This window comes from Zootoca vivipara, chromosome 1 (assembly GCF_963506605.1).
Source record: "Zootoca vivipara chromosome 1, rZooViv1.1, whole genome shotgun sequence".
Lineage (NCBI taxonomy): Eukaryota > Metazoa > Chordata > Lepidosauria > Squamata > Lacertidae > Zootoca > Zootoca vivipara.
Window position 1 is genome coordinate 125,291,829 of NC_083276.1, and position 25,525 is coordinate 125,317,353.

At 46.7% G+C, this 25,525-nt stretch overlaps 1 protein-coding gene across 3 annotated transcripts in view; it reads left to right on the plus strand.

Moving 5' to 3' along the window:
- KIAA2012 (KIAA2012 ortholog) overlaps window positions 1–25,525 on the plus strand; it is a 75,779-nt gene that overhangs the window by 34,744 nt on the left and 15,510 nt on the right. For all 3 annotated transcript variants that reach the window (XM_035137391.2, XM_060281829.1, XM_060281835.1), the window contains 3 exons: window positions 1,540–1,628; window positions 8,696–8,771; window positions 9,524–9,685. In XM_035137391.2, coding sequence (XP_034993282.2) covers window positions 1,540–1,628; window positions 8,696–8,771; window positions 9,524–9,685 — 327 coding nt within the window. The remainder of the gene's footprint in view (window positions 1–1,539; window positions 1,629–8,695; window positions 8,772–9,523; window positions 9,686–25,525) is intronic.

The window sequence follows — 25,525 nt, forward strand, 5'->3', positions numbered from 1 at the left end:
GAACCGGCTGCTGCAGAGCGGAGCGCTCCGCAACGCCGAGCGCTTGGAGCACCCAGAAATGCCGGGCGGAGCGCTGAGCCAGCGGCTTGGCCTCTTCCTGGCCCCGCCGCCCAGAACCGGCTGCTGCAGAGCGGAGCGCTCCACAGCGCCGAGCTCTTGAAGCGTCCCGCAGTGCCAAGCGGAGCGCTGAGCCAGCGGCCTGGCCTCTTCCTCACCCGGCCACTTCCTCCGCCGGGTCCCTTCACCCCTTCCTAGCGCCATGGCAGAGCAGGAGAGCCTTGAGTTCGGCAAGGCGGACCGTGCTCCTCGACGCCTTCTCCATGCTGCCTGACCTCCGGCTGAGGTAAAAAGGAGGAACGGGGGTGCGTGGTTGTGGGCAGGGCGTCGCGGATCTCCCTCTCCCGGCGCACCTCCCCATCGAATTTCAGAGGGTGGGTGATTTTGGGGTGGCGCCCGTCTGGGAAAGAGACAGCGGTTTTTGTTAGATCAACCAAAGGCTAAGGGTCGGGGGTTTTGCGCGTGATTTGAACTCAGCACTCCCGAGCGCTCTAGCAGCAGTGAACGTTTCTCTTTCTCGCGGGTACCTGGGGCTCTTTTTACATCCTTGCGAGCCCTCGCTGCCCCGGAAAGCCGCCCGGGCGCTGATGCGGCTCCCCGGTGCACGTGGAGTGGTGTGTGTGGGGCTAAAGACCGAGAGCGAGAGAGAGGGCGGGTTGCCTCTGGGCCACGGGGTGAGTTCGTGGGAAGAGGCAAGATTCCAACCGGATTATTTCCTGGTTGGTTGGCAACTCCGTTTTCCTGGTCGCTGCCTGAAGTGCACCTGGTTGCAAAAGTTTCCTTCTGTGGATAGGCTCGTTTAATCTTATCCTGATAATGATTTTGTGGGGGTTTTTTGTTTTTAAAAACCGGCTGCTGCAGAGCAGAGCGCCCAGCAGTGCTGGGTGGAGCGCCAAGCCAATGGTCTTCCTGGCCCAGCCGAGCTCCCAGCAGCGCCCCGAACCATAAAGACATCCCCTGAAAATAAGACACCGTGTGTTTTTTTGACGAAAAAAAGTTATAAGACAGTGTCTTAAAAAGGGGGGAACACGGTATCATTTCCCAGTAAGCTTTAACCTTACTACTAAAACAAATTTGTAAATCTGGTTCATTCACGAAGCCAGGGAAAGGTCGCTTCGTCCCTGAACTCTGTGGTTGCCTGTGCTTAATTCAGGCTTCCTCAACCTTGGCCCTCCAGATGTTTTTGGCCTACAACTCCCATGATCCCTGGCTAGCAGGACCAGTGGTCAGGGATGATGGGAATTGTAGTCTCAAAACATCTGGAGGGCCGAGGTTGAGGAAGCCTGGCTTAATTCATGAAAATGAACTATGATCAAATATTTCTGCCTCACATGGGAGAAGCTTTGCTTGTATGATGATTTAGGTGTTGTTGGTTTTCAGTATTTGGTAGAGTCATCGCAATTAAGCAGAGGGCGCACCTTTTTTTAGTTTTTATTAACTCACCAAGCGTAATCATTGGGATACTTCTGGTTTTCATTGCAGGGGATGGTGAATTATTCCTTAAAACGAGGGCAGCTGTTTCCATAAGCTCACCGGAGACCCCGCCTGCGACAGGAGAACTTCATGGGAAGGTTGGTTTCCTACAGAGATGTGGCAGAATTATTAATTGGCAAAGTATGATTTGCCATTGTGAATTACTTGTAATTTTATTCATGGAGATATTCCTCATATTTTTGACTAGGAAATAATAGCTACAATTCAAACGACAGTTTCACACACACACACAAACATACAGCTCTCTATCATCCATCCATACAAGCAAAGAGGTATATCCAGAGTTTGAGGACCCATTCCAGCCAGGCAAAATCACACAAAGAGGGGGCATAGCAGGGTGAGTGAGAGGTGAAATTCAGAGCCTGGGAAGAGTTCTGTGGACCAAGTAAGGAAGTAGCAAGTTTCCCCACTTTGCTGATTTTGAAATGAGCAAAGTATCCTGTCTCTCCTGCAGCTGCTTGGTCACCTGTATCTTCCTTCCCAATGCAACCATCGCAACAATGTGATGTGTGGGCAAACATATAAGAAAAACTGCTCCCTTTCCCTTATGGAAACTCCCTTCCAGAGTCCAAACAGAGTCCTTAAGTGGGTTCCCTATCGGTAAGAAAAAATAACAGAGGCCAACCAGACTATATTGAGAACCAAAGCGGCTATTAAGCCTGATCTTTATTCAAGGAACTGTTGCAACAGGGTCCCCACTCGCCACACGCAGGAGGGAGGAGAACCCTGAACAGTGGTGCGCAAGCCCTTATATGGACTCTTGAAATTGCCCACCCTGTAGCCCAAGACCACGTCACCCCAGAACATCATACATACATCACAGAAGGAGGCAGTCTACAGCAGAAATCCTGTCTGCCAGGATACCTGATAATGATCACTGATTGCATTACCAATAATAATAATAATAATAATAATAATAATAATAATAATAATAATAATAATATATTTATACCCCGCCCATCTGGCCGGGTTCCCCCAGCCACTCTGGGCGGCTTCCAAAAAAACAGAAATTCTAAAATACAGAAATCCATCAAACATTAAAAGCTTCCCTAAGCAGGGCTGCCTTGAGATGCCTTCTAAAGGTCTGGTAATTGTTCTCTTTGACCTCTAGTGGGAGGGCATTCCACAGGGTGGGTGCCACTACCGAGAAGGCCCTCTGCCTGGTTCCCTGTAACTTGGCTTCTCGTAATGAGGGAACCGCCAGAAGGCCCTCGGAGCTGGACCTCAGTGTCCGGGCAGAACGATGGGGGTGGAGACGCTCCTTCAGGTATACCGGACCGAGGTCGTTTAGGGCTTTAAAGGTCAACACCAACACTTTGAATTGTGCTCGGAAACGTACTGGGAGCCAATGTAGGTCTTTTAGGACCGGTGTTATGTGATCTCAGCGGCCGCTCCCAGTCACCAGTCTAGCTGCCGCATTCTGGATTAGTTGTAGTTTCCGGGTCACCTTCAAAGGTAGCCCCACGTAGAGCGCATTGCAGTAGTCCAAGCGAGAGATAACTAGAGCATGCACCACTCTGGAGAGACAGTCAGTGGGCAGGTAGGGACTCAGCCTGCGTACCAGATGGAGCTGATAAACAGCTGCCCTGGACACGGAGTTGACCTGTGCCTCCATGGACAGCTGTGAGTCTAAAATGACTCCCAGGCTGCGTACCTGGTCTTTCAGGGGCACAGTTACCCCATTCAGGACCAGAGAGTCCTCCACACCCGCCCGCCTCCTGTCCCCCACAAACAGTACTTCTGTCTTGTCAGGATTCAATCTCAATCTGTTAGCCGCCATCCATCCTCCAACCGCCTCCAAGCACTCACACAGGACCTTCACCGCCTTCACTGGTTCTGATTTAAAAGAGAGGTAGAGCTGGGTATCATCAGCATACTGATGGACACCCAGCCCAAACCCCCTGATGATCTCTCCCAGCGGCTGCATATAGATGTTAAAAAGCATGGGGGAGAGGACAGAACCCTGAGGCACCCCACAAGTGAGAGCCCAGGGGTCTGAACACTCATCCCCCACCACCACTTTCTGAACACGGCCCAGGAGGAAGGAGCGGAACCACTGCATGACAGTGCCCCCAGCTCCCAAGCCCTCTAGACGGCCTGGCAGCCTGGCCATTCTTTTGTGATGGTCAATACTTTAGTTCCTGAATCCAGGTCACAGGCTTGCCCTATTCATACACAAATATGTCCTTAGGACAGGATTTGCAAGCAAAAAGTCATACCAAAATAAAAAAAAAACTTAGTTGGTCTTTAAGGTGCTGCTGGAAGGAATCTTTTTATTCCATTTGCCTCTGTTATATTTGAGGTCATTGGGAGAGTCAAAATGACTTCAGGATTGCTCTCCCATACTATTTCAGACACATGGTTCATATATTCAGATATGTGTGCATTTATTAATATTTATTCCATATTTAAGACCTTAAAATTCTTATAACACATGCGATAGAAAGAATGTGTGGTGAACTGGTCCCACGTCTGCATTTGTCCTTCGAATGCGGTTGGGACGCTTTTCTGGAGCTGGGGGTGGAAGGAGCCTATCTGGCACTTGAATTTAGCTCCCCACCACCGCAAACAGGCTTGTAATCTGCCAAGGGAGAAAGAAATCTATACTTTTCTTATCTACTGATGTTAAAGCGCTTCCTTGTATACTTTTGACATGTCTCTGTTGCTATGCTCGAGGTTCCCTCTGAGCAATGCTTTTTCATCTCGGCATGAGGGAGGCCATTTTTGCGAACTCCCGCTGCCAGCGATACACAGAAACATTCCCACAACGCAACGCAATCAGCACAGGGGCAGGCATGTTAGTATCATACCCTTCGTGGTGGCATTGCCTTTTCTGACTGTTTATCACATAATTTGCTGGGGAGAGGATACTGTTGTGGTCTAAACCACGGAGCCTCCTGGGCTTGCTGATCGGAAGGTCGGCGGTCCGAATCCCCACGACAGGGTGAGCTCCCATTGCTCTGTCCCAGTTCCTGCCAACCTAGCAGCTTGAAAGCACACCAGTGCAAGTAGATAAAGAGGTAGCGCTGCGGCGGGAAGGCAAACGGCGTTTCTGTGCGCTCTGGTTTCCGTCACGGTGTCCCGTTGCACCAGAAGCGGTTTAGTCCTGCTGGCCACATGACCCAGAAAGCTGTCTGTGGACAAACGCCGACTCCCTCAGCCTGAAAGCAAGATGAGTGCCACACCCCATAGTCGCCTTTGACTGGACTTAACTGCCCAGGGGTCCTTTACCTTTACTTTTACATAATTTGCCAGGGAGAGGATACAGCAACCCAGTGCCAGATTTACGTATTAGCTAAACAAGCTATAACTTGGGGCCGCACTTTCTTGGGGGCCCTCAAAAAAATTAAAGGAAAAAAACCTACTGGATGTAGATTTCCAAAATATAAGATGAAAACAAATACTTTGATAAAATACATATTTTGTTATGAGCAAATGGCTTTAGGTACCTATTACATCCATAAATTGTCATATAGCTTATATTCAACACAAAAGAAAACAGTGACAATTTGTTGTTGGCAAAGGATGGCTGGACATATAAAGGGCCCCCATTACCTTCAGTAACTTAGGGCCTCATCAAACCTAAATCTGGCCCTGCCTGTCATGGTGACATTTTAGAACAGTGGGCTTGATCTGGAAGCAAACAGCGTGCCTGTGAGGGTGGTGGGAATGAGAGACTTGGCATCCCTTGAAGATCTCCGAACCCAGGCAGGTAAAGATAGCCTGGACCTAAGCCATATAAGGCTTGATAACAGCCAGCACTTTGAATGGCGCTCCATAGCCAGTGCAGGTACACGCTCCCTATAACCAGCCCTGGTCAACAATCTGGCTGCAGCTCTTTGAGCCAGTTGATGTTTCTAAGCACCCTTCAAAGCCAGCACCACGTTAACAGAAATCCAAACGGGTCTAATAATATGATCAATTAAGCATGTAAGTAAATAAATAGGACAGAACTGCTGAATGGCATGGAACATTTCCAGGCATGATGACATAGATATATAGAAATTATGTCTCAACGAGCCACAAGTGCGTCTCTGGCGGTATTTATCATTCTAGGAAGCCATCCAAGTCTTTGCTACGCTGAAGAATGAGGGTTATGCCCCATGTGCAGATAAAAGGCTGGTATGTTCAAACAGGAGATAATTACGCGGCAATTTACATGCAGAGACAGACAAAGAGAGCATATATGGAATAATCAACTTTGCAAAACATTATTAAAAATGGTCAGAGATGTTTTATGATGAGGACATAACCTCAAATATATATGGCGTGTTCTTGAGACCTTACTTTTTTGGCCACGATCCCAAAGCAATTTGATATTATGAATTATTTGGTTTATAAAAACCCGACTCCAATTAAATCAGCAAAGGCTGAAGCCTTAAGGTATGTCTCTGCTTCAGAAAATAGCTTCTCTGCTTGGTGAGTTTAGCCCTCTCAATAAGTCTACAAAACAAAGGCAGGGTGTGTCTGTCTACACTACAAATGAAACCCAAATGAAACAGCCTCAGACCTGTTTAAGGGAAATGCATCTCTAGGAAGGGAAGCTCAGGCGTTGTAGTTCTGTGTAGGAGCCAATGATCTGTGCCACAAATTCCTGGCATCTTCACAAAACCAAAGCTGCAAAATGGTCCTTTACAGGTAAATTTATGACAATGAAACCACTGCTTAGTTCCTTGTCTTATATACCAGTTACACTAAATTCTATGAAATCTATATTATTGTTTTGTATTCTAATGGCTCAGAGGGCTGATGGATGCCTGAACTGGAGAAAGTGTGTTGTTGATACGTTTGGTAAATTTTCTTAAACGCATGTTGTAAAAGCTGGTTTCGACACATTTCCAGAATCAGGATATGTCAGTCTGGAAAACTAAATTCCAGGTCTTGCTCTCCTAGCATAGATTCCCTCCTGCAGGGCAGGATGGCGGCGGCATTTTTTTTTAGGAAACTGGTTTATTTCTTAGGAACAGAGGAAGCTGCCTTACTCCAGGGCAGGAAGACAGCAGACCCAATCCATACATTCAGAGCACATTTGAAGCACATTTCTCCCACCAAAGAATCCTTGGAACGGTAGTGTGGGTGTGGGAATTGTAGCTCTGTGAGGGATAAACTACAGGTTCCTTGGGGGAAATTGATGTGGCTTTGAAGATGCATTGAATGGGCTTTAAATTCATGGTGCAGATCTTCTCCCCTCTAGCACAAGTGTTGTCTGGTCCTCCAGGGTCTCTAGTGAAGAATGGTCTTCCCCATCACTTGCTGCCCCCTGATCATTTTAATAGAAGGTGCCAGGGCTTGAGTTCGAAAACTTCCACATGCAAGGCACAAAGCCTACCCTCTTCCACCAAGCTACAGCCCTCTCCTCTCCTAGCAACCTTGTGGAAGTTCATTCACTGCCTGTAAAATGTTGTCAACATGAGAGCTGAAGGCGAAGGTCTTCAGGACTTCCCCAGAAGGCCTCACTTTGGGAAAGTTTCTTTCATCGCTTCTCAATATGTCTTTTCCTTCCTTCATCTATCACCAACCTCATTTGCTCATTTTCTTGTCACTGCCGCTTATTACCCCAAGGAGAAAGTGTTATGCAATAATGAGATGAGCAGGACGAGGAGGGAGACAGTCTAGCGACTTTCGCTCAGGGGACTGGGAGCTGTCGGCTCCTAAATTCTAATCAGCCGCAGATCTCCCCGGAGCCATGTCTTCTCGCCTTGCTAGGCTCAGCTAGATAAGCTAAGTTTCGGGGTAGGGTGGTTCCCCCTCCCCCGCTCCTCTGAACAATCCCTCGCCAAGGCAATAGGAAAACCCCTCCCGAGTTAGAATTAACATTTCTTTAATCAGGTGTCAGCCCTGATGGAAAGATGGAAAGGTAAGAGTCGGCTGGAAAATTAAAAAGGGAACTGCCTTTTTTTGGGGGGGGGGTGAGAGAATAAAAGGACGTTGTGAATTTCACATCCAGGATTGGAGATGGCAGGAAATAAATTTTTAATTATTATTATTATTAATTATAATAATAATATTAAACATGAACAAAACAAAGCCTCTCTGTGGGTGTTGGGGAGATTCACCCACTAAGGGCCATGTTGTTAATAATAATAATAATAATAATAATAATAATAATAATAATAATAATAATAATATTCATACCCCACCTATCTGGCTGGGTTTATCCAGCCACTCTGGGTGGCTCCCAACAGAATATGAAGACAGGGCCGGCTCTAGGGGAAGGCTGGGTGGCACGGGGCGCTAGGGCACCGGGCTGCCAGGGGAGTGCCGCAGCAAGAATCGGGGCGGGGCAGGGGCGCCGGAGCGATCACCGCATCATGGCGCCAGGGCACCCGACATGCTTAAGTCGACCCTGTATGAAGAAGAAGAAGAAGAAGAAGAAGAAGAAGAAGAAGAAGAAGAAGAAGAAGAAGAAGAAGAAGAAGAAGAAGAGTGATAAAAGATCAAACATTTAAAACTTCCCTAAACAAGGCTGCCTTCAGATGTCTTCTAAAAGTCAGATAGTTGTTTGTTTCCTTGACATCTGATGGGAGGGCGTTCCACAGGGCGGGCGTCACTACCGAGAAGGCCCTCTGCCTGGTTCCCTGCAACCTCACTTCTCGCAGTGAGGGAACCGCCAGAAGGCCCTCGGTGCTGGATCTCAGTGTCTGGGCTGAACAATGGGGTTGGAGATGCTCCTCCATGTCTACTGGGCCAAGCCCATTTAGGGCTTTAAAGGTCAGTACCAACACTTTGAATTGTGTTCGGAAATGTATGGGGAGCCAATGTAGATCATTCAGGACCGGTGTTATATGGTCTCGGCTCCCACTCCCAGTCTAGCTGGCCGGGCTCCCCCCTGTGCGGACGGGCGGATGTCGCAACAAAGCCACACTTGGCTTCAGTGGCGCGGGTTTGGCTGGCTCAGTGGGCTCACGCCCCCGCCTAGTGGCGTCGGTGGCGTCAACTGGGCTGGCCCAAGAGGTTCTGGTCACCCTCCGTGCCCGGGCACTGTCAAACGATGCTTCATCGCTGCTCTTGGGCACAAGATGCTAGGCTATGAAACCTCTCTTGATGCAACAGTTACTAAAGAGGCCGATGGTTTCTGTAACCCTCCCTGGTAAAACTTGATAGATTGTACAGTGTAACTAAATGTGGCTTCTCTTTTTCAAAGGAAGCCCTGAAAAGGCAACAAGCAGGGAAGCTGCGAAGAAACCAGCACGGCACAGGAAATGAGCAAAGCACCAAGGGTAAATTTGCCAGGGTTTTACCTGTGTTATAAGGGGGGTGGGAACTGCTCCTTTTACCTTATGGGGTATCCAAGAGCCTGTATAGAGTCCTTAAGTGGGTTTGTAATTAGTAGGAGAAAATAACAGAGGCCCACCAGAAAATATAGAGAAGCAAAGCAGCTAGTAAGCCTGATCTTTATTCAAGGAACTGTTGCAACAGGATTCCCACTCACCACATGCAGAAGGGAGGAGAGAACCCAGAAAAATGATGTGCAAGCCCTTAGACTTTTGAAATTGCCCACCCTGTAGCCCAAGACCACCACCCCAAAACATCATACATACATCACAGAAGGAGGCGGTCTACAGCAGAAATCCTAACTGCCAGGTTACCTGATAATGGTCACTGATTGCATTACCTGGACAGCCTGGCCATTCTTTTGTGGTGATCTGAATCCAGGTCATGGGCTCCCCCTATTCATACACAAATACTCCCTTAAGACTGGATTAGCAAGCAAAAGTCAATGGGGAGTCTTTCCCCCATTTCTTCCCTCCTTGCAGAGAAATATATTGAGGTCCATTTGGGAGAGTCAGAATGGCCTCAGGATTGCCGCCTTGTACTATTTCGGACACATGGTTTTATATAGTTGCGTATGTGTTTGCCTTTATGAACATTTGTTTTATATTTGGGACCTTAGAATTCTTATAACACCTGCTAGGGTTAATGCTTCCTCCAAATAGCAAAAAGATGCCACTTCTCTGTGCTTCTGCACCAGGGGATGAGAGAGTTCAGGCTGAATCCAGAAAGGGGGACCAGCGAAGTCAAGGTGGCCTCTGCGGGAACAGGCATCTCCTGCGGAGTAAGGAAGAGGAGGGACTCTCCAGCTTGCCACCAACAGACAGCAGAAAGGAGAAGGATGTTGGCAACTTCTTAGAAGGTACTCCAGTTTCTACACACTTTAAGAGATAAAATACCTGCACCAAGGATGGGGAGAGGCGTATGGCTGGGATGACATTATAATGAGGTAGAAACGGAGCCAAGTGAGAAAAACTGTCAACAGTTTATCCATTTATGTGAATAGAGGAATCAATTTAAGAGGATGTGTCGGGTTTAAAGAATTCCTTCTTCTCCCTTCTAGTAGTTACCTCAAGTGTCATCTGTTTTGTAAAAATTCACACTCACACACCCATCTAGCTTTCTAGCGTGGTTTGTCTGTACATAAAGGACTAAACTGCTTAATGCGTTTTGCTTAACTTTATGCACTTCTAACACATAAAGTTATTTTTCTTTATGAAGACAGCTGTGACTTTCCATGATAACTAGTCAGAGGCAAATAATTTTTTGTCACTCAGTTGTCATGTTTGTGAGTGGTGTGAAGGTATTTCTCAGCCAGGAAGATGTTCTCAACCCAGCCGTGTGATGTTTGATATTTTAATTAGCCCTGTTGCCGATGTAAACTCAATAAAAGCTGAGTGTGTTCACCCTTCTGCCCTTCTGTGTCTCGGCTGGGTGAAATGAAAATACTGAGCAAAGTTCTATTGAGAGTTTTCTCTTCCTTATCCACTAATCAGGCCTTTATGCATGTAGAAATTGAATTTATTTGATTTGTCCATCCCTACTTGAGGCATCTTGGTCGGAATTCTATATTTCTCGCTATAGTGCAGAGGGTCTTTAATGAGCAAATTAAGGCAGAGTCACAATGGCTTAGAGAGAAGTCTTTTTGTGTCTGCTCTTGCGATGATTCTTTCACTTCAGCTTAATAGTGCTTCTACAGGTCTGTAGGGACCAGCACTACAATGCTTGAATAATTTCCTTATTCTCCTTCCTGTGGTATCATGTTGTTCTCGTTTGCTAATGACCTTTTCAGAGCAGTGTCCTCTAGCTCTCTCAGAGGCCTTGCATTTTACAAAACCAGGATGAAAATTCGGGCTGGATCAAACAAATGCAGACTTAGTGAAATCAATGGACCAGCTCTGTCTTACCTCTATTGCCCCCTCCATACTCAACAACAACAACAACAACAACAAATTTGTTTATATGCTGCCCATCTGACTGGGTTGCCCCAGCCACTCTGGGCAGCTCTCAACAGAATATTAAACACACAAGAAAACACCAAACATTTTAAAAAACCTCCCAATACAGGGCTGCCTGTCTTCTAAAAGTCAGAGAGGTGTTTATTTCCTTGACATCTGATGGGAGGGCGTTCCACAGGGCGGGTGCCACTACCGAGAAGGCCCTCTGCCTGGTTCCCTGTAACTTCGTTTCTCACAGTGAGGGAACTGCCAGAACGCCCTCGGAGCTGGACCTCAGTGTCCGGGCTGAACAATGGCGGTGGAGACGCTCCTTCAGGTATGCAGGGCCAAAGCCTACTCTCTATAGCAGGGGTCAGCAACCTTTTCCAGCCGTGGGCGAGTCCGCCATCCCTCGGACCGTGGGCCGGACTATATTTTTTTTGGGGGGGGGGAATCAACGAATTCCTATGCCCCACAAATCGGGTCCTCCCTGAAAGAGAGGGCAGGCATTGTGGTGGGACCCAGCAATCAGGCCTAGGTGTTGGGGCGGGGACAAATGGAGGTCCCTCTAAATAGTGGTCCCTCTAACGGGGAGCAATTGGGCTAAGGGTATGCCAGTCAAGAGTTAGAGGGACCACTATTTAACTGCTGCACATGACCCTGAGATCCTCTTTTCGGGTCACTGTGCACCGGAACACCCGCCCACCTCTCCCTAATTTTCAGGGCTTGCGCTTGACCTTGCTATGCCATCTTTGGGACAGGGGCACGGCAGGAATTTTCCCCATTTGGCTAATTGGCTGGTGCCACTTGGGTTTCGCCTGCCGCAATGCGTCACAACTTTTCGTCACAACTTTTAAGGTTGGTGGATAGGCTCTGGTTCTTGTCGATAGGGGTGGCAGGATTCCTAGCCATCCCTATGCATTCCTGTAAAAGGAATCCAAGGACTCACGGTTGGTCTTCCCCGAGTGGGGTTGTGCCCTGAGCCTGAGTTCAGGGCTCATCTGGGGGAGGCGTGGCAGGCACCCCTGTCTGCTTCTGTCCCAGGTGTTCACCCAAGTCTGACAAGGCGGTTGCTAACTATAGTCAGGCGCATCCTGCAACACTGCAGGAGCTAGCCGATCCAGAGCCTATGCAACCACTCACTTGATTTGTAATCAATAAAGTTGTGGCCTAAATGCTGCCAAAAACAAAACCAAAATTTGAGTCCTGTCTGAATTTATTTCTAGGCCAGGTTAAAGGTTCTCCACACGCAAACTACCCAGAGATGCATTTTAAATAAAAGCACGCATTCTACTCATGTAAAAGCACCAGGCAGGCCCCACAAATAACCCAGAGATGCATTTTAAATAAAAGCACGCATTCTACTCATGTAAAAGCACCAGGCAGGCCCCACAAATAACCCAAAGATGCATTTTAAATAAAAGGACACATTCTATTCATAAAAACATGCTGATTCCTGGACCGTCCGCAGGCCAGATTGAGAAGACGATTGGGCCGCATCCGGCCCCCGGGTCTTAGATTGCCTACCCCTGCTCTACAGGCGTCTGCAGGCAAACAGATCTTCCATTGATAAAGAATTTTTGTTCAGAAAGTGTCCACATAAGTGCATGTTTTGAACTGCTTTGCCCCTAGTAGGTATATGCAATGTGTGCCAAGCAACCGCTCTTAGCAATGACTTCCCAGAACCCGTACACATGGTGCAGTCCATTGCCTTTGCTGCACATCCTGTGTTAAAATGGTCCTTGATTCACATTGACCACCTAGGTAAAAATACCATTCCATCATTTATTTTCATTTTTGATTTGGGATCGTAAGAGTGCCTACCCAAGGATCCTTCCCAAATTAGGACTGAGGGTGTCTCCCCTCCCTTTCTTCTTGCACAAAAAGAGAACCCAACTAGCTTCAAGGAAGATGCTCAATTAAGGCCATGAGCATGTGCCACTGGGTAATTACTTTGATCATAATTTGCTTGCCGGAAGTTTAAAGAGCCTGGGCAAGAGGGAAATCAAACAAATGCAGCTCTTGATGGTTTCCACTTTGAGGGGATGTTGAGGGTGGAATTATCAGGAAACTGCTTGGTAGAAGCAGTGCAAGGAACATGAGAGGGCACGCTGCTGTACAGAACAGCTGAAAAAAATATATATCTCCATGCCAACAAGACCTAGATTGCAGAGTCCAGGGCCATTAAAAGTTTCCTGTCTTTGCAAGGCTGGATGCAATTCAGCTTTCTCGGTCGCTTATTATGATTTTAGCTAGGACAACAAAGGAAAAGCAAGCATATGATTTTGGTCTCTCTACATACCACCGGAGCCATCTCAAAGACGTGCATTTCAAACAGTTCTTTGGGGAAAACCTATAACCCAGGCCTCCCCAAACTTCGGCCCTCCAGATGTTTTGGACTACAATTCCCATCATCCCTGACCACTGGCTCTCTTAGCTAGGGATCATGGGAGTTGTAGGCCAAAACATCTGGAGGGCCGCAGTTTGGGGGTGCCTGCTATAACCCTTAAACCGCGCTGGCGCTTAATTCAGATAGGCCAAATGCACCCTCTCATGGCATTTCTGCTGTGGATTTGCAACTCAAGATGACCACAGCCTCCCCTGAAAAGCTTTCCGATGCGATGTTAAGTGATTTGAAGGCTGTGTGGTTATTTACATCTTGCCGGCAAAGGTCCATATTGTTAAAGCTATGGTTTCCCCAGTAGTGATGTATGGAAGTGAGAGCTGGACCATAAAGAAGGCTGATCGCCAAAGAATGGATGCTTTTGAATTATGGTGCTGGAGGAGACTCTTGAGAGTCCCATGGACTGCAAGAAGATCAAACCTATTCATTCTGAAGGAAATCAGCCCTGAGTGCTCACTGGAAGGACAGATCCTGAAGCTGAGGCTCCAATACTTTGGCCACCTCTTGAGAAGAGAAGACTCCCTGGAAAAGACCCTGATGTTGGGAAAGATGGAGGGCACAAGGAGAAGGGGACGACAGAGGACGAGATGGTTGGACAGTGTTCTCAAAGCTATGAACATGAGTCTGACCAAACTGCGGGAGGCAGTGCAAGACAGGAGTGCCTGGCGTGCTATGGTCCATGGGGTCACGAAGAGTCGGACACGACTAAACGACTAAACAACAACAATGGTTATTTAATCTGGGGCAGATGCTTCACACGCAATTTATGATGTGTTGTGGCGGTCATCAAGGGGTGAATGTGTGCATGTGAATTGTGAACCACCCAACCTTGTTCTGTACATCGCGGTCAATACAGTACAACGGTGGTTGGATTTCAACTCGCAGCATCCCTGGTCATTGACCTTCCTGGCTACCGTAGAACCCAGGTCCCCTGTGCCCTGCTCTTTAGTATACACATCCACAGGGTGACTTCTTACTTTGCTAATTCAGAACAAAGTTCAGGGACTATACATAGAATATCAATTAAACCCCTCCCATGAATCAACTCCTCCTTCTTTCCCACTTGCTCAGTGTGTTTCATAAAGATTTTAGCCACCCTGCGGGGTCACAATTTCACCAAAAATCTCACGTTATCCAAGTCACTCAAAAATGGTGTTAAACTGTTGCAAATTCCCCCCTGAAATGTTTCACGGTGCAAAAAGCACATTTTATCATAGATTTTAAAAAAATCAGATCTAGGTGCCTTAACCCGTGGAAAGACATTAAAAAAAAAACCTAATCCGCGGGGTAACAATTTCACAAAAAATCTGATGTTTGCAGTTCACTAGAAAATGGAGGCAAACTGTTGCAAATTCTCCCCTGCAAGGTTTGGCGGTGCAAAAACACGTTTTATCACAGACCAAAAAAATTAGGCCTCAACGCCTTAACCTGCGGGTGGGGGGAATTTTGGGGGGGAAATCCCTAGCCCACGGGGTCACAATATCACCGCAAATCTAACGTAGTGCGTTGACAATTTTTTTTGAAAAAATTCCTAAAGCATGGTTTGGTGAGTGGGGGACAGAAAGTGTTTAGAATAAACAAGGAACAAGTTAATTAATTAATTAGTCATAACCAGTCTAAAGCAATCTGAGAGGGGAGGGAAGCGGCAGAATGAAAGGAAACTGATTGAAGTATTAGTTTTTAATTGTATATTAGAAAGCAGAAAGTGATTGGAAAGGATGCTCATCATCCCGCCTGCTTTCCCAGGAGTGAAAGAGAAACATCACTTGAACATCCCTCCCACAAATCACTGTGATTAGAAAACCATTCCCTGTGGTTAAAGCCTAGGGCCGCCTTTCCTGATAAAAGATCCCAGTCTAGGGTTGCCAGAATTTGGGTTTTAAAAAGAAAACTTTTTCTGTCTGGTTTTTCACTGTTTGAAATACAGCAACCCTATCCCAATCCCCACCTCTCCATTCCTTACTCACTTGAGGTCAGACTGTTTCCCTAGTTAGCTTGGTTTCCTGTTTGTTTGTTTTTTAATGGAAAAGACAAAATGCAGTTATCACTCAGTTATTGTGTTCTTCCTTCAGATCCTGTTAAGGGTCTGGATTTAGCTAACCTGGCCTCTCAACAGAAGCCAACATAAGAGCTCCTGCCAGTGCAATGGGGCTTTGGCCCCCCCATACCCCTCCCACCTCCCCCAAATCCTCTCTGGAGGGTCAGACAACCCCCAGAATAGCCCATAAGGGGAGGGTAGTCATTCCAACTGGCAAGCAAAATATCCTGCTCTGATGGAACAATCAGAAATGTGCGGCTTTTGATTCTTTCCGATAACTGTAAGAATAGGTCCGAGCTAGGTATGTTGGCACCTGTCTGCCTCGAGAGAGAATGGGTTGTGCCCGGGGGGGGGGGGGTCCTAACCACTACATAAGCATCAGCAAAGTGACCTCCCTGGGCCACAAGCCCTCTGCCTGGTTCCCTGTAACCTCACTTCTCGCAGGGAGGGAACCGCCAGAAGGCCCTTGGAGCTGGACCTCGGTGTCCGGGCTCAACGATGTGGGTGGAGACGCTCCTTCAGGTATACTGGGCCAAGTCAGAAATTAGTAGGAACATGACACTGCACATTTTTGATGTGGCTTGAAGCCTCCCTGGAACCATTTGTGTGATATATTCACATATACAAAAAACCTAATGTGCATTCCTGCCAGTGTAGGCTTTCATTTCACACTACAGTCATACCTCAGTTTAAGTACGCCTCGGTTTGAGTATTTGCAGTTTAAGTACTTTGCGGACCTGTCTGGAACGGATTAATCCACTTTCCGTTACTTTCAATGGGAAAGTTCGCTTCAGGTTAAGTAAGGTCTTCCGGAACCAATTACACTCATACCTCGGATATCTGACGAAGTGTGCATGCACACGAAAGCTCATACCAAAATAAAAACTTAGTTGGTCTTTAAGGTGCTACTGAAGGAATTTTTTTATTTTGTTTCGACTCAGACCAACACGGCTACCTACCTGTAACTCATACCTCGGGTTAAGTATGCTTCAGGTTGAGTACTCCGCGGACCCGTCTGAAATGGATTAATCCACTTTCCATTACTTTCAATGGGAAAGTTCACTTTAGGTTAAGTACGCTTCAGTTTAAGTACTCCACGGACCGTCTGGACTGGATTAATCCACTTTCCATTACTTTCAATGGGAAAGTTCGCTTCAGGTTAAGTACGCTTCAGGTTAAGTACAGACTTCCGGAACCAATTGTGTTTGTAAACCGAGGTACCACTGTACTCCTGAGGAGTTCTTACTCACCCTTCACTGAATGGTCCCAAGGCAGTTTGCAACAACAAGAGGAGTGCGATTTGAAGGAAAACAAAGCCCAGCCAAGCTCAGCATGGTGTTGGTGGGAGCCCATTGCCTCCTGGAGAGAAGCCTGGCAATTCTGCCCTCCTTGCTGCCGTTCCTTGCAGCTGTGTGGTCTTCTTTGATACCACTTTGCACCTGTGCAAAGCAGATGAAAGGAATTGCCCCGAGAGCAAATCAATTCTCAGATCGGCCTCATACATCAGGAATCAAAGGATGAGCAGGCCGAGAAAGGGATGGCATGGATGCATTTGCCCAGGCGATTTGCAGGGGGTATAAACTGCCAAGGGGCGAGCCTCTTGTGTATAGATTTTAATCTATAAAATTAAATCGTGTTTATGGAAGACAATCTTACTCGGCTACGAGCGATCGCCAAAGAAGGCAATGCTGAAAACTACGCCAAGTTGATACAGGGAAACCAGAACTGGGAAACCCATAGGAAGCCCCTTCACTTGGAAAGCATGTGCGGCGGGGAAAAGGTATAGACCACTGTTTCCCAACCTTGGCCCTCCAGCTGTTTTCGGACTACAATTCCCATCATCCCTGACCACTGGTCTTGCTAGCTAGGGAAGATGGGAGTTGTAGTTTAAAAACAGCTGGAGACCCAAGGTTGGGAAACACTGGTGTAAATAATCCAGCCAGTGGGAGGGTTTTCAAACGGGTATCTAGAAACAGCAGGATCTGGAATTCATCTAGATGGAAAGTCACATGTTGAGGACAAGAATGGTTGCCCCAGCCACTCTGGGTTGTTCCCAACATATATAAAAACATAATAAAACATTAAACATTATAAAAACTTCCCTATACAGGGCTGCCTTCAGGTGTCTTCTGAAGGTTGTATAATATAGTTACTTATCTCCTTGGCTTGGGGGGGGGGGAGAGACACATAACTCCATACCCTCCAACATTTCCCTGATGAAAATAGGGACGTCCTAAGGAAAAGCAGGACATTCCCGGATCAAATCATGAAACTGCGACGGCTTCTGTAAATCTTGGAGGGTCTGTCGAAATTCTTATCAAGTTTAATTGTATAGTCAAACTTACTTTGCAGGGAAATAAGTTAGGCTATAGAGATATCTATTTTTTTGACCAAAACAGAAACTTCGTTCTACTTCTGCAATGTCACATTGAGGCCCGTGGCAAAAGATTAGTAGGATTTTGTAATATTATAATATGAGGCAACACCTTAAAGTATATTGACATTGATTTCCTGCGTAATTGGACCGAGACCTCCGTATAATATGCGTCAGGCTATAGCGAAGCAGTGGTACATTTCTCCTCCTGCCAGCCGCACTAAAGAAAACAGGGCTGTTGGGGGGGGGGTAGCCAAGGGAGCTTCCTTCTCTTAATCTGTGATTCTCCAGCATTTGTTAGCTAAACCGCTTAACTCCCCCAGCTCCCCATCGCTCACACCAGGGAAGTTCATAAAGTACACCTTTTCGCACAGCATGGGTTTTATCTTCCAGTTGATTTCTGCTTCTGAACTCCTCCATACACACAGGCGCAGAAATCCTTGTGAGTAAGCCCATAACAACTCGACAATTTCAGTTCTGAAAACTCCCTCCAGAGTTGTCTCCAAAGAGCTCATTTTATGTTAGCTCTCTTTTTTTTTCCTTTCCCTTTTCTTCTTCTTCCTAGAGCAGCTCAGCAAAAGAAGCAGTGAGGGAGGGAGGGGGAACCCCAAAGATCTTAAACTGGCTTTTCTAGTGCTATTGATGCAGAAGCGCAGGAGGTTTAAAACTCACACAAGCCCCATAGTTTGCTGTCTTTCTAAGGTTGTGGACAACCTTCGCCAGCTCCGTTTTGGCCCAAAGGCAACATACGGTAGCTGAGATTGGGTAGAATTTTAGCCAGGGCATTTTTGCAGCTGGAACTTGCCGGAACTCCGTTCCCGCATCTCTCAGGTGGGTGCCATTGCCATTACAAGAGAACAAGGAAGGCATTCATGGTGGGTTCTGGCTCCTCTTTTTCTAGGAAAATAGTTATGCTTTTAGCCAGCCAGGCTGGACCAGAAATATCGATAGGAAGCTATAGCTCCCCAGCGCTGGCTGCCAGCCACAAATTTCCCTGTAAACCACAGAGTAGCCTCCTTCCCAAGATGGAGGGCTTCTTTCTTAAAAGGGACGCAGTTGGCACTGTGGTCTAAACCACTTAGCTTATTGGGCTTGCCGATCAGATGGCCGGTGGTTCAAATCCATGCGACGGAGTGAGCTCCCATTGCTTTGTCCCAGCGCCTGCCAACCTAGCAGTTCGAAAGCACACAAGTGCAAGTAGATAAATAGGTACTGCTGCGGCGGGAAGGTAAATGATGTTTCCGTGCGCTCTGGCTTCCGTTATGCCAAAAGCGGTTTAGTCATGCTGGCCACATGACTCGGAAAGCTGTCTGTGGACAAACACTGGCTCCCTTGGCCTGAAAGCGAGATGCACACCACAACCCCATAGTCACCTTTGACTGGACTTAACCATCCAGGGTTCCTTTACCTTTTTACCTTCCTTCTTAACGCCAACCGGCTTCTGCCTTTGACCCACTATTTCCAAGACAGAGAATGTGTGAAAATCAGCTTAGCTTTTGTGAAAAAAAAACCACTAACATGATATATGAAACCTAACTCACCTCGGATTAACTCTTACTTAAAACGGTGACAATCTGTGTGTTGCGAGGTTGTACTTTGGGTGCAAATGGAGTCTCAGAACAATGTAATAAGTTGCCCCCACTCCCAGCCACAAAATAAACCCAGAAGTGTAGCTAGCTATGATTTGGTACTTAGTGGGTGGGCAAAACAGGTCACCCCCATGCTGAGGAGACGTGTGAGGAGACGTGTGAAGGAAAGCCAAGTATCAGGATGTTATAAAGAGGCCAACTTCCTTGCTTTGATTTACAAGGGCCTCATCTCCAGCACCCCTGGGGATAATCATCAGCAGAGATGCATTTGTTTATGGGCAACACATGCATGGCACAGATGATGGAATATTATCCTTTACAGGATGCGGGACGAATGTGAGCGATACAGTTTCTTGCCCTTTGAACACTGAGTAGATAGAAGCCTGAGCTGCTCTCAGGACTTCAATTTGATCCCAGTTGTAGCCATTCATACAAGGCTTTGGTGCTAGGGTGTGTGACGTCTCAAGGCTAATTCTGAAGAAGTGTGCATGCACACGAAAGCTCATACCAAAATAAAAACTTAGTTGGTCTTTAAGGTGCTACTGAAGGAATTTTTTTTATTTTTCTTAAACTACAATCCCTCTCAGACTGTTGCTTTTTTCAGGGAGGATTCAGTCACCTATGGGCAAATACCAGACAACCCAATTCCCCGCCCCCCATCCTGATTTGCTTGTAGAAAGCTTGCATGTAGTTAGACCCGGTTTTCAGAAGCTTCCAGACTGCTGCTATTTAGGAGGAATTCAGTCATATCCCATCAAATTCAGGCTGCGCAGTTATAGTCAATGTTCCTAAGGGAGGAGGGGTCTTGCACAACAAACATGCTTCTCCGGAAGATCAGACTTTTTGCAGTAAGGAAATTGGCAGGGAAATGGACTGGGAAGTGTGGGGTGACATTTGACGTCGTCTACCCTGAAAACAAGGGACCCAGGTGGCGCTGTGGGTTAAACCACAGAGTCTAGGACTTGCTGATCAGAAGGTCAGCAGTTCGAATCCCTGCAATGGGGTGAGCTCCCATTGCTCGGTCCCAGCTCCTGCCCACCTAGCAGTTCGAAAGCACATCAAAGTGCAAATAGATAAATAGGGACCGCTCCAGCGGGAAGGTAAACAGCATTTCCGTGTGCTGCTCTGGTTCGCCAGAAGTGGCTTTGTCATGCTGGCCACATGACCTGGAAGCTGTCTGCGGACAAAACGCTGGCTCCCTCAGCCTATAGAGCAAGATGAGCGCCGCAACCCCAGAGTCGGACATGACTGGACCTGATGGTCAGGGGCCCCTTTACCTTTTTACCCTGAAAACAAGTCAAAATGAATGTTCATTAAGTCTTCGTCGTAATCTAGCCTTGCTGCATACCAAATCAGGACAGATGCTCAGTAAATAGATCATCTGGAAACATCCCTCTTTAGCAGGAGATATATTCTCCACCCTTCTGCCAGGAATGTAGGAAACTGAGGGAGAAGGCAGGACATGGTTACTTCCCAGCACCAAAACTGGTACGAGGAGTACCTGCATCTCCCCATTTCCCTACATTGCCAGACCAGCATGGCATGAGAAACAGCCATGTAAAAGTATGGCATTTGCAAACTGAGCCCCGCTCAGTTTGTGTTTCAGTTGGGCAGCTTTGGAATCAGCTGCCTTAATAACTGTCTCAGACATTATCGCCTGAACAGGACATAAACCTACCTAATTTGCACCTTTGAAAACAACGCACAAATTGAAACACGGCCGTCCTTTGAAATCCACGCACCTTAGAATTTTGCAGTGCTGTTCTCCAGCCAAGTGATGTTTCCAAAAATGCACATTTGAGAGAATAAAAAGGCCCTGACCATTAGGTCCAGTCGTGACCGACTCTGGGGTTGCGCACTCATCTCGCATTACTGGCCGAGGGAGCTGGCGTACAGCTTCATGTGGCCAGCATGACAAAGCTGCTTCTGGCAAACCAGAGCAGCACACGGGAACGCTGTTTACCTTCCCGCTGTAGCGGTTCCTATTTATCTACTTGCATTTTGATGTGCTTTCGAACTGCTAGGCTGGCAGGAGCTGGGACCGAGGAACGGGAGCTCACCCCGTCACAGGGATTCGAACCGCCGACCTTCTGATCAGCAAGCCCTAGGCTCAGTGGTTTAACCACAGCGCCAATAGTCACATGCAAAAATGCACTTTATTAAATTTATTTGCAAAAATGTCTAGTAGGAGAAACCTGCACTCATGAGGACTTAAAATATATATACTACTACTACTACTACTACTTATTATTATTATTATTATTATTTATTATTTATTATTTATACCCCGCCCATCTGGCCGGGTTCCCCCAGCCACTCTGGGCGGCTTCCAACAAAACATTAAAATACAGAAATCCATCAAACATTAAAAGCTTCCCTATACCACAAACTAATGCAGGTAACAGGACTTGGCACTGGAAAGACTGTCATTTACAGATTGACCCACCCTGCTTCCAATAGCTCTGACTGCTCCATCTCCATTCTTCCTGTGTTAAGCGAGAAGGTTTGGAGGCGCCTAAGTACGTTTCTCTCCACAACAGGGTTCCCGCAATGGGAACGTAACCCAAAGTTGCTCCTGAACGTGCTTAGAAGCTCCCTTCAAAGTCCAGACCTCCCCACTAAATGTGGGAAGTGTCAGGGGAGCAGGGCTGGTCTGTGCAGGCCAGTGCCGGATTTACGTATAAGCTAAACAAGCTATAGCTTAGGTCTCCACTCTCTTGACCCCCCCCCAAAAAAAAATAACTATTAATATACTTCTTCTTAATTGTATTTCAGTTCAGCAATTACTTAGATAAAATACATATTTTGTTATGTGCAAATGGCTTTAGATACCTATTAAGTCCATAAATTACCATATAGCATATATTCAATACCAAAAGCAGCCACAATTTGTTGTTGACAAAGGCCAGCTGGATATATACCTTCAGTAGCTTAGGGCCTCATCAAACCTAAATCCAGCCTTGGCACAGTCCCACAACCCCGTCTCCCATTCCCATTCTCATGTTTCTTCCCCACCACCACTGCTCCTTTGCTTCTATCCAGGGCATTCCTGCAACAGCACTATTTCTTATCTGGGCAGACAGCAAAGCAATGAAAATCCTTCTTGGCCACGTACCCAACGACAAGATGGTCTTCAGGTTACAATGCCCAGTTGTGCCAACCTAGGAAGCTGCCACGTTCTGAGTCAGGTCATTAGCTTAGTATTCGGTCTGCCCCGATTAAGCATTGCCTAACTCCAGAGCAGTGTTTCCCAACCAGTGTGCCTCCAGATGTTTTGGGACTACAACTCCCATCATTCCTGACCACTGGTCTTGCTAGCTAGGGATGATGGGAGTTGTAGTCCCAAAACATCTGGAGGCACACTGGTTGGGAAACACTGCTCCAGAGCATCATTGTCTTTAAGACCAATAATATAAATGACATGTATATGTCAACTTAAAAGTATTGCCTCGCCAACCCAGCCACCACCTGCTGATCCCTAAACGGTGTGTTGTTTTCCTTGGCAATTGCTTGTCTTTGGAAGAGCTGTTTGTTTTTTAAAATAATGATGATGATCTCTTTGAAGACCACACACACCTAGGAGGTATGAAAGAGAGAAGCTGCAATCTTGTTCACCAAGGGGTGGGGAACTGGATCTGCCCACCTGTCAAACTCCAGATGTCGCAATGGCACCAGGTGACCTGTTTTGATGTACTGCTTTGTGCATGTTGGCCAAGTGCTTTGCTGGGGGCCTTTGCAGGTGCTGCTAAGCAGTTGGCTGATGGTGCCTGCAAGCCCCCTTTTGGCCCAGAGCGTGCCCCAGACCATATATCTATAATTTGTTTAGGGGTCTATGGGGTGTTAGGGGAAGGGCAGTACCTCTGGTGGGAGACACGTTGTGCTCCTTCTGGGGTGGTTTGTCCACCTTTGCCTTGCATTAAGCTCTCACCTGTGGCTCCTAGAAGTCGAGAGTGGCCACACACCAGGAAACAGCATCAGCTGGTCAGCTAAACCAAGCGAGGGTAGCCAATGGGTCTCAAACCTTCACAGATGCTCCATGTCCCTGTTTTGCAGGGACAGACCTGGATTTACAGAGGCCAGTTTCTTATTTGATCCCAGAATGCCTCACTGTTTCTTAGGACGTCCTTATCTTCATTGGAGAAATGTTGGAGGGTATGCCTTCAGTGAGTTAGGGACTTCTGCATGCAAAGACAGGCTCTGGCAGACTGAGAGTTAAGAACAGGCATCCCCAAACTGCGGCCCTCCAGATGCTTTGGCCTACAACTCCCATGATCCCTAGCTAACAGGACCAGTGGCCGGGGAAGATGGGAATTGTAGTCTGAAACATCTGGAGGGCGGAAGTTTGGGGATGCCTGGTTAAGAAGGCTGTTTCTGCGCGTGTTGTAGAGGGAAGTGAGGGGCCCACGTCCACCTGGGAAGGTAGCCCATCTAGAAGAAGGAAAACTCGGACCCTAAACCTCTGCTGCCTTGTGGGATATATTCAAGAGAAGATAAGGCTAAGCAGTAAACCCAACACAAATCCTGAGTGGAGTCCCTAAGAGAGTTGTATGCCTCCTTCCGGCAACTCCTACAACTAAGCTGGTGCCAAGTGTATTGCTCTGATTTCCTTTGGACCACATCAGCGAGGCCAAGTGAGGGTCTTGTCATCTGGGCAGCCCAAGGCCTCCATACCCACTGCCCAGGCTTGCACCCATGAGATCATTTATTTAACCCTTTTGTAATACCACTTGATTGTAAGTCGGACCTCTAAGTGGTTTTTAAAAACCACCAACATATTACATCAGGTATATGGCTGATGAGCATGGCTGGGCTGAAATGGATTTGCCTGCAGAATCAGGCCCCCAAGCTGGAACTTCCCTACTGTTCCATTCCAGTTATTTTTTTGGGGGGGGGGGACTGAGTAGACATGTGTAGAATTGCACTGCAAAGGCACCAAGCTGGTACACACTTACCTGGGAGGAAATCCTGTTGAACTCAGTGTGGCTTATTTCTGAATAGGCATGTATAGGTTGGGTTGTACTACCAGCAATCACTATCCAGTACAGAACTCAGAGCCCATTGACCTCCTCCTCAAGAGGTCCGGAGGGTGGCAACATGAGAACAGGGCCTTCTCTGCAGTGGCTCCCGGTCTGTGGAATTCTCTCCTCAGGGAAGTTTGCCAGGCGCCTTCATTATTCACCTTTAGGTGCCAGGCAAAAACATTCATTTTTAACCAGGCCTCAGGTTGACCTGATTGACATCCTATGCCCTTTTAAAATGTGGCGCTTTTTTGCAGGGGGGTGGTGTTACTGGGTTATTGGGGTTTTTTTATTTTATATATTGTGATCTTTTCTGTGAATCGCCCTGAGACCTCTGGGTATAGGGCGGTATATAAATTCAATAAATGATGATGATGATGATGATGATGATGATGATGATGATGATGATGTTGTGATGTGCAGAACTCCCATATGTACTTTTGCGTAGCTTTTTCTGCATGTGATACTTGGTGGGTGGGGAAAAGAAGGGACCAGTAAGAAACAGATGGCATGGAAATATCATTCTTGGTGTTTGCTTAAATCTAAAAGAAAAGCCAGCATAAATCAGAGTGGTGGTGCTTGGTACTTCGTACTGCTGTGGGATTTTCTTGCAAATTTTTGGAGCAAGTGCGCCCTCTATCGGCATCACAACATCCTCTGTACCCGGTTTTCTAATCTGATTGAAGCTGGTTTGTAGGGGAATTTTTTGCCAAGAAACTACAGGAACAATATGGACTATGGCTAATGCCATGTGAATATATATATATATATATATATATATATATATATATATATATATATATATGTTGTGCGTCATTGTTTCTCAGTTTGATCCTTTTACATGGTTTTGTATGTATTGTGGTGTTTTATGCATTGTGACTGGCAGTTATTTTTATGGAACGTAGTTTAGTAATCATTTATTGCAATTGTTAAGAGTGAATTTCTGTTTATTATTTGCTGGTAATTTGAGAGTTAATTTTATTGCATACTATAATGTTCTAATAGATCATTGAATATGACTTTATTTGATATAAGTTGCTCCGTTCTAAAGTTCTGTTTCATTATGACTTTTTGTATTGCATCAGATTATTATATGGTGTGCGTTCTTTGTTGTATGTTTTCTTGCTGCAAACTGCCTTGTGTATAGCAATATAGAAAGGCATTGTGCAAATTAAGAGTGAAATGAAATGTGGCTTCGAAAACCAGCAGTGGGAGCACACTGGAAGCAGAGCAAGCTGCAATGCGAACATACTCTCACTGAACTCAGTGAGACTTAGGGCTTATCCTAAGCCTCTGCTCTTTCCAGGTCCAGTCTGCAATTTAAAGCTTCATGTCTAGGTGC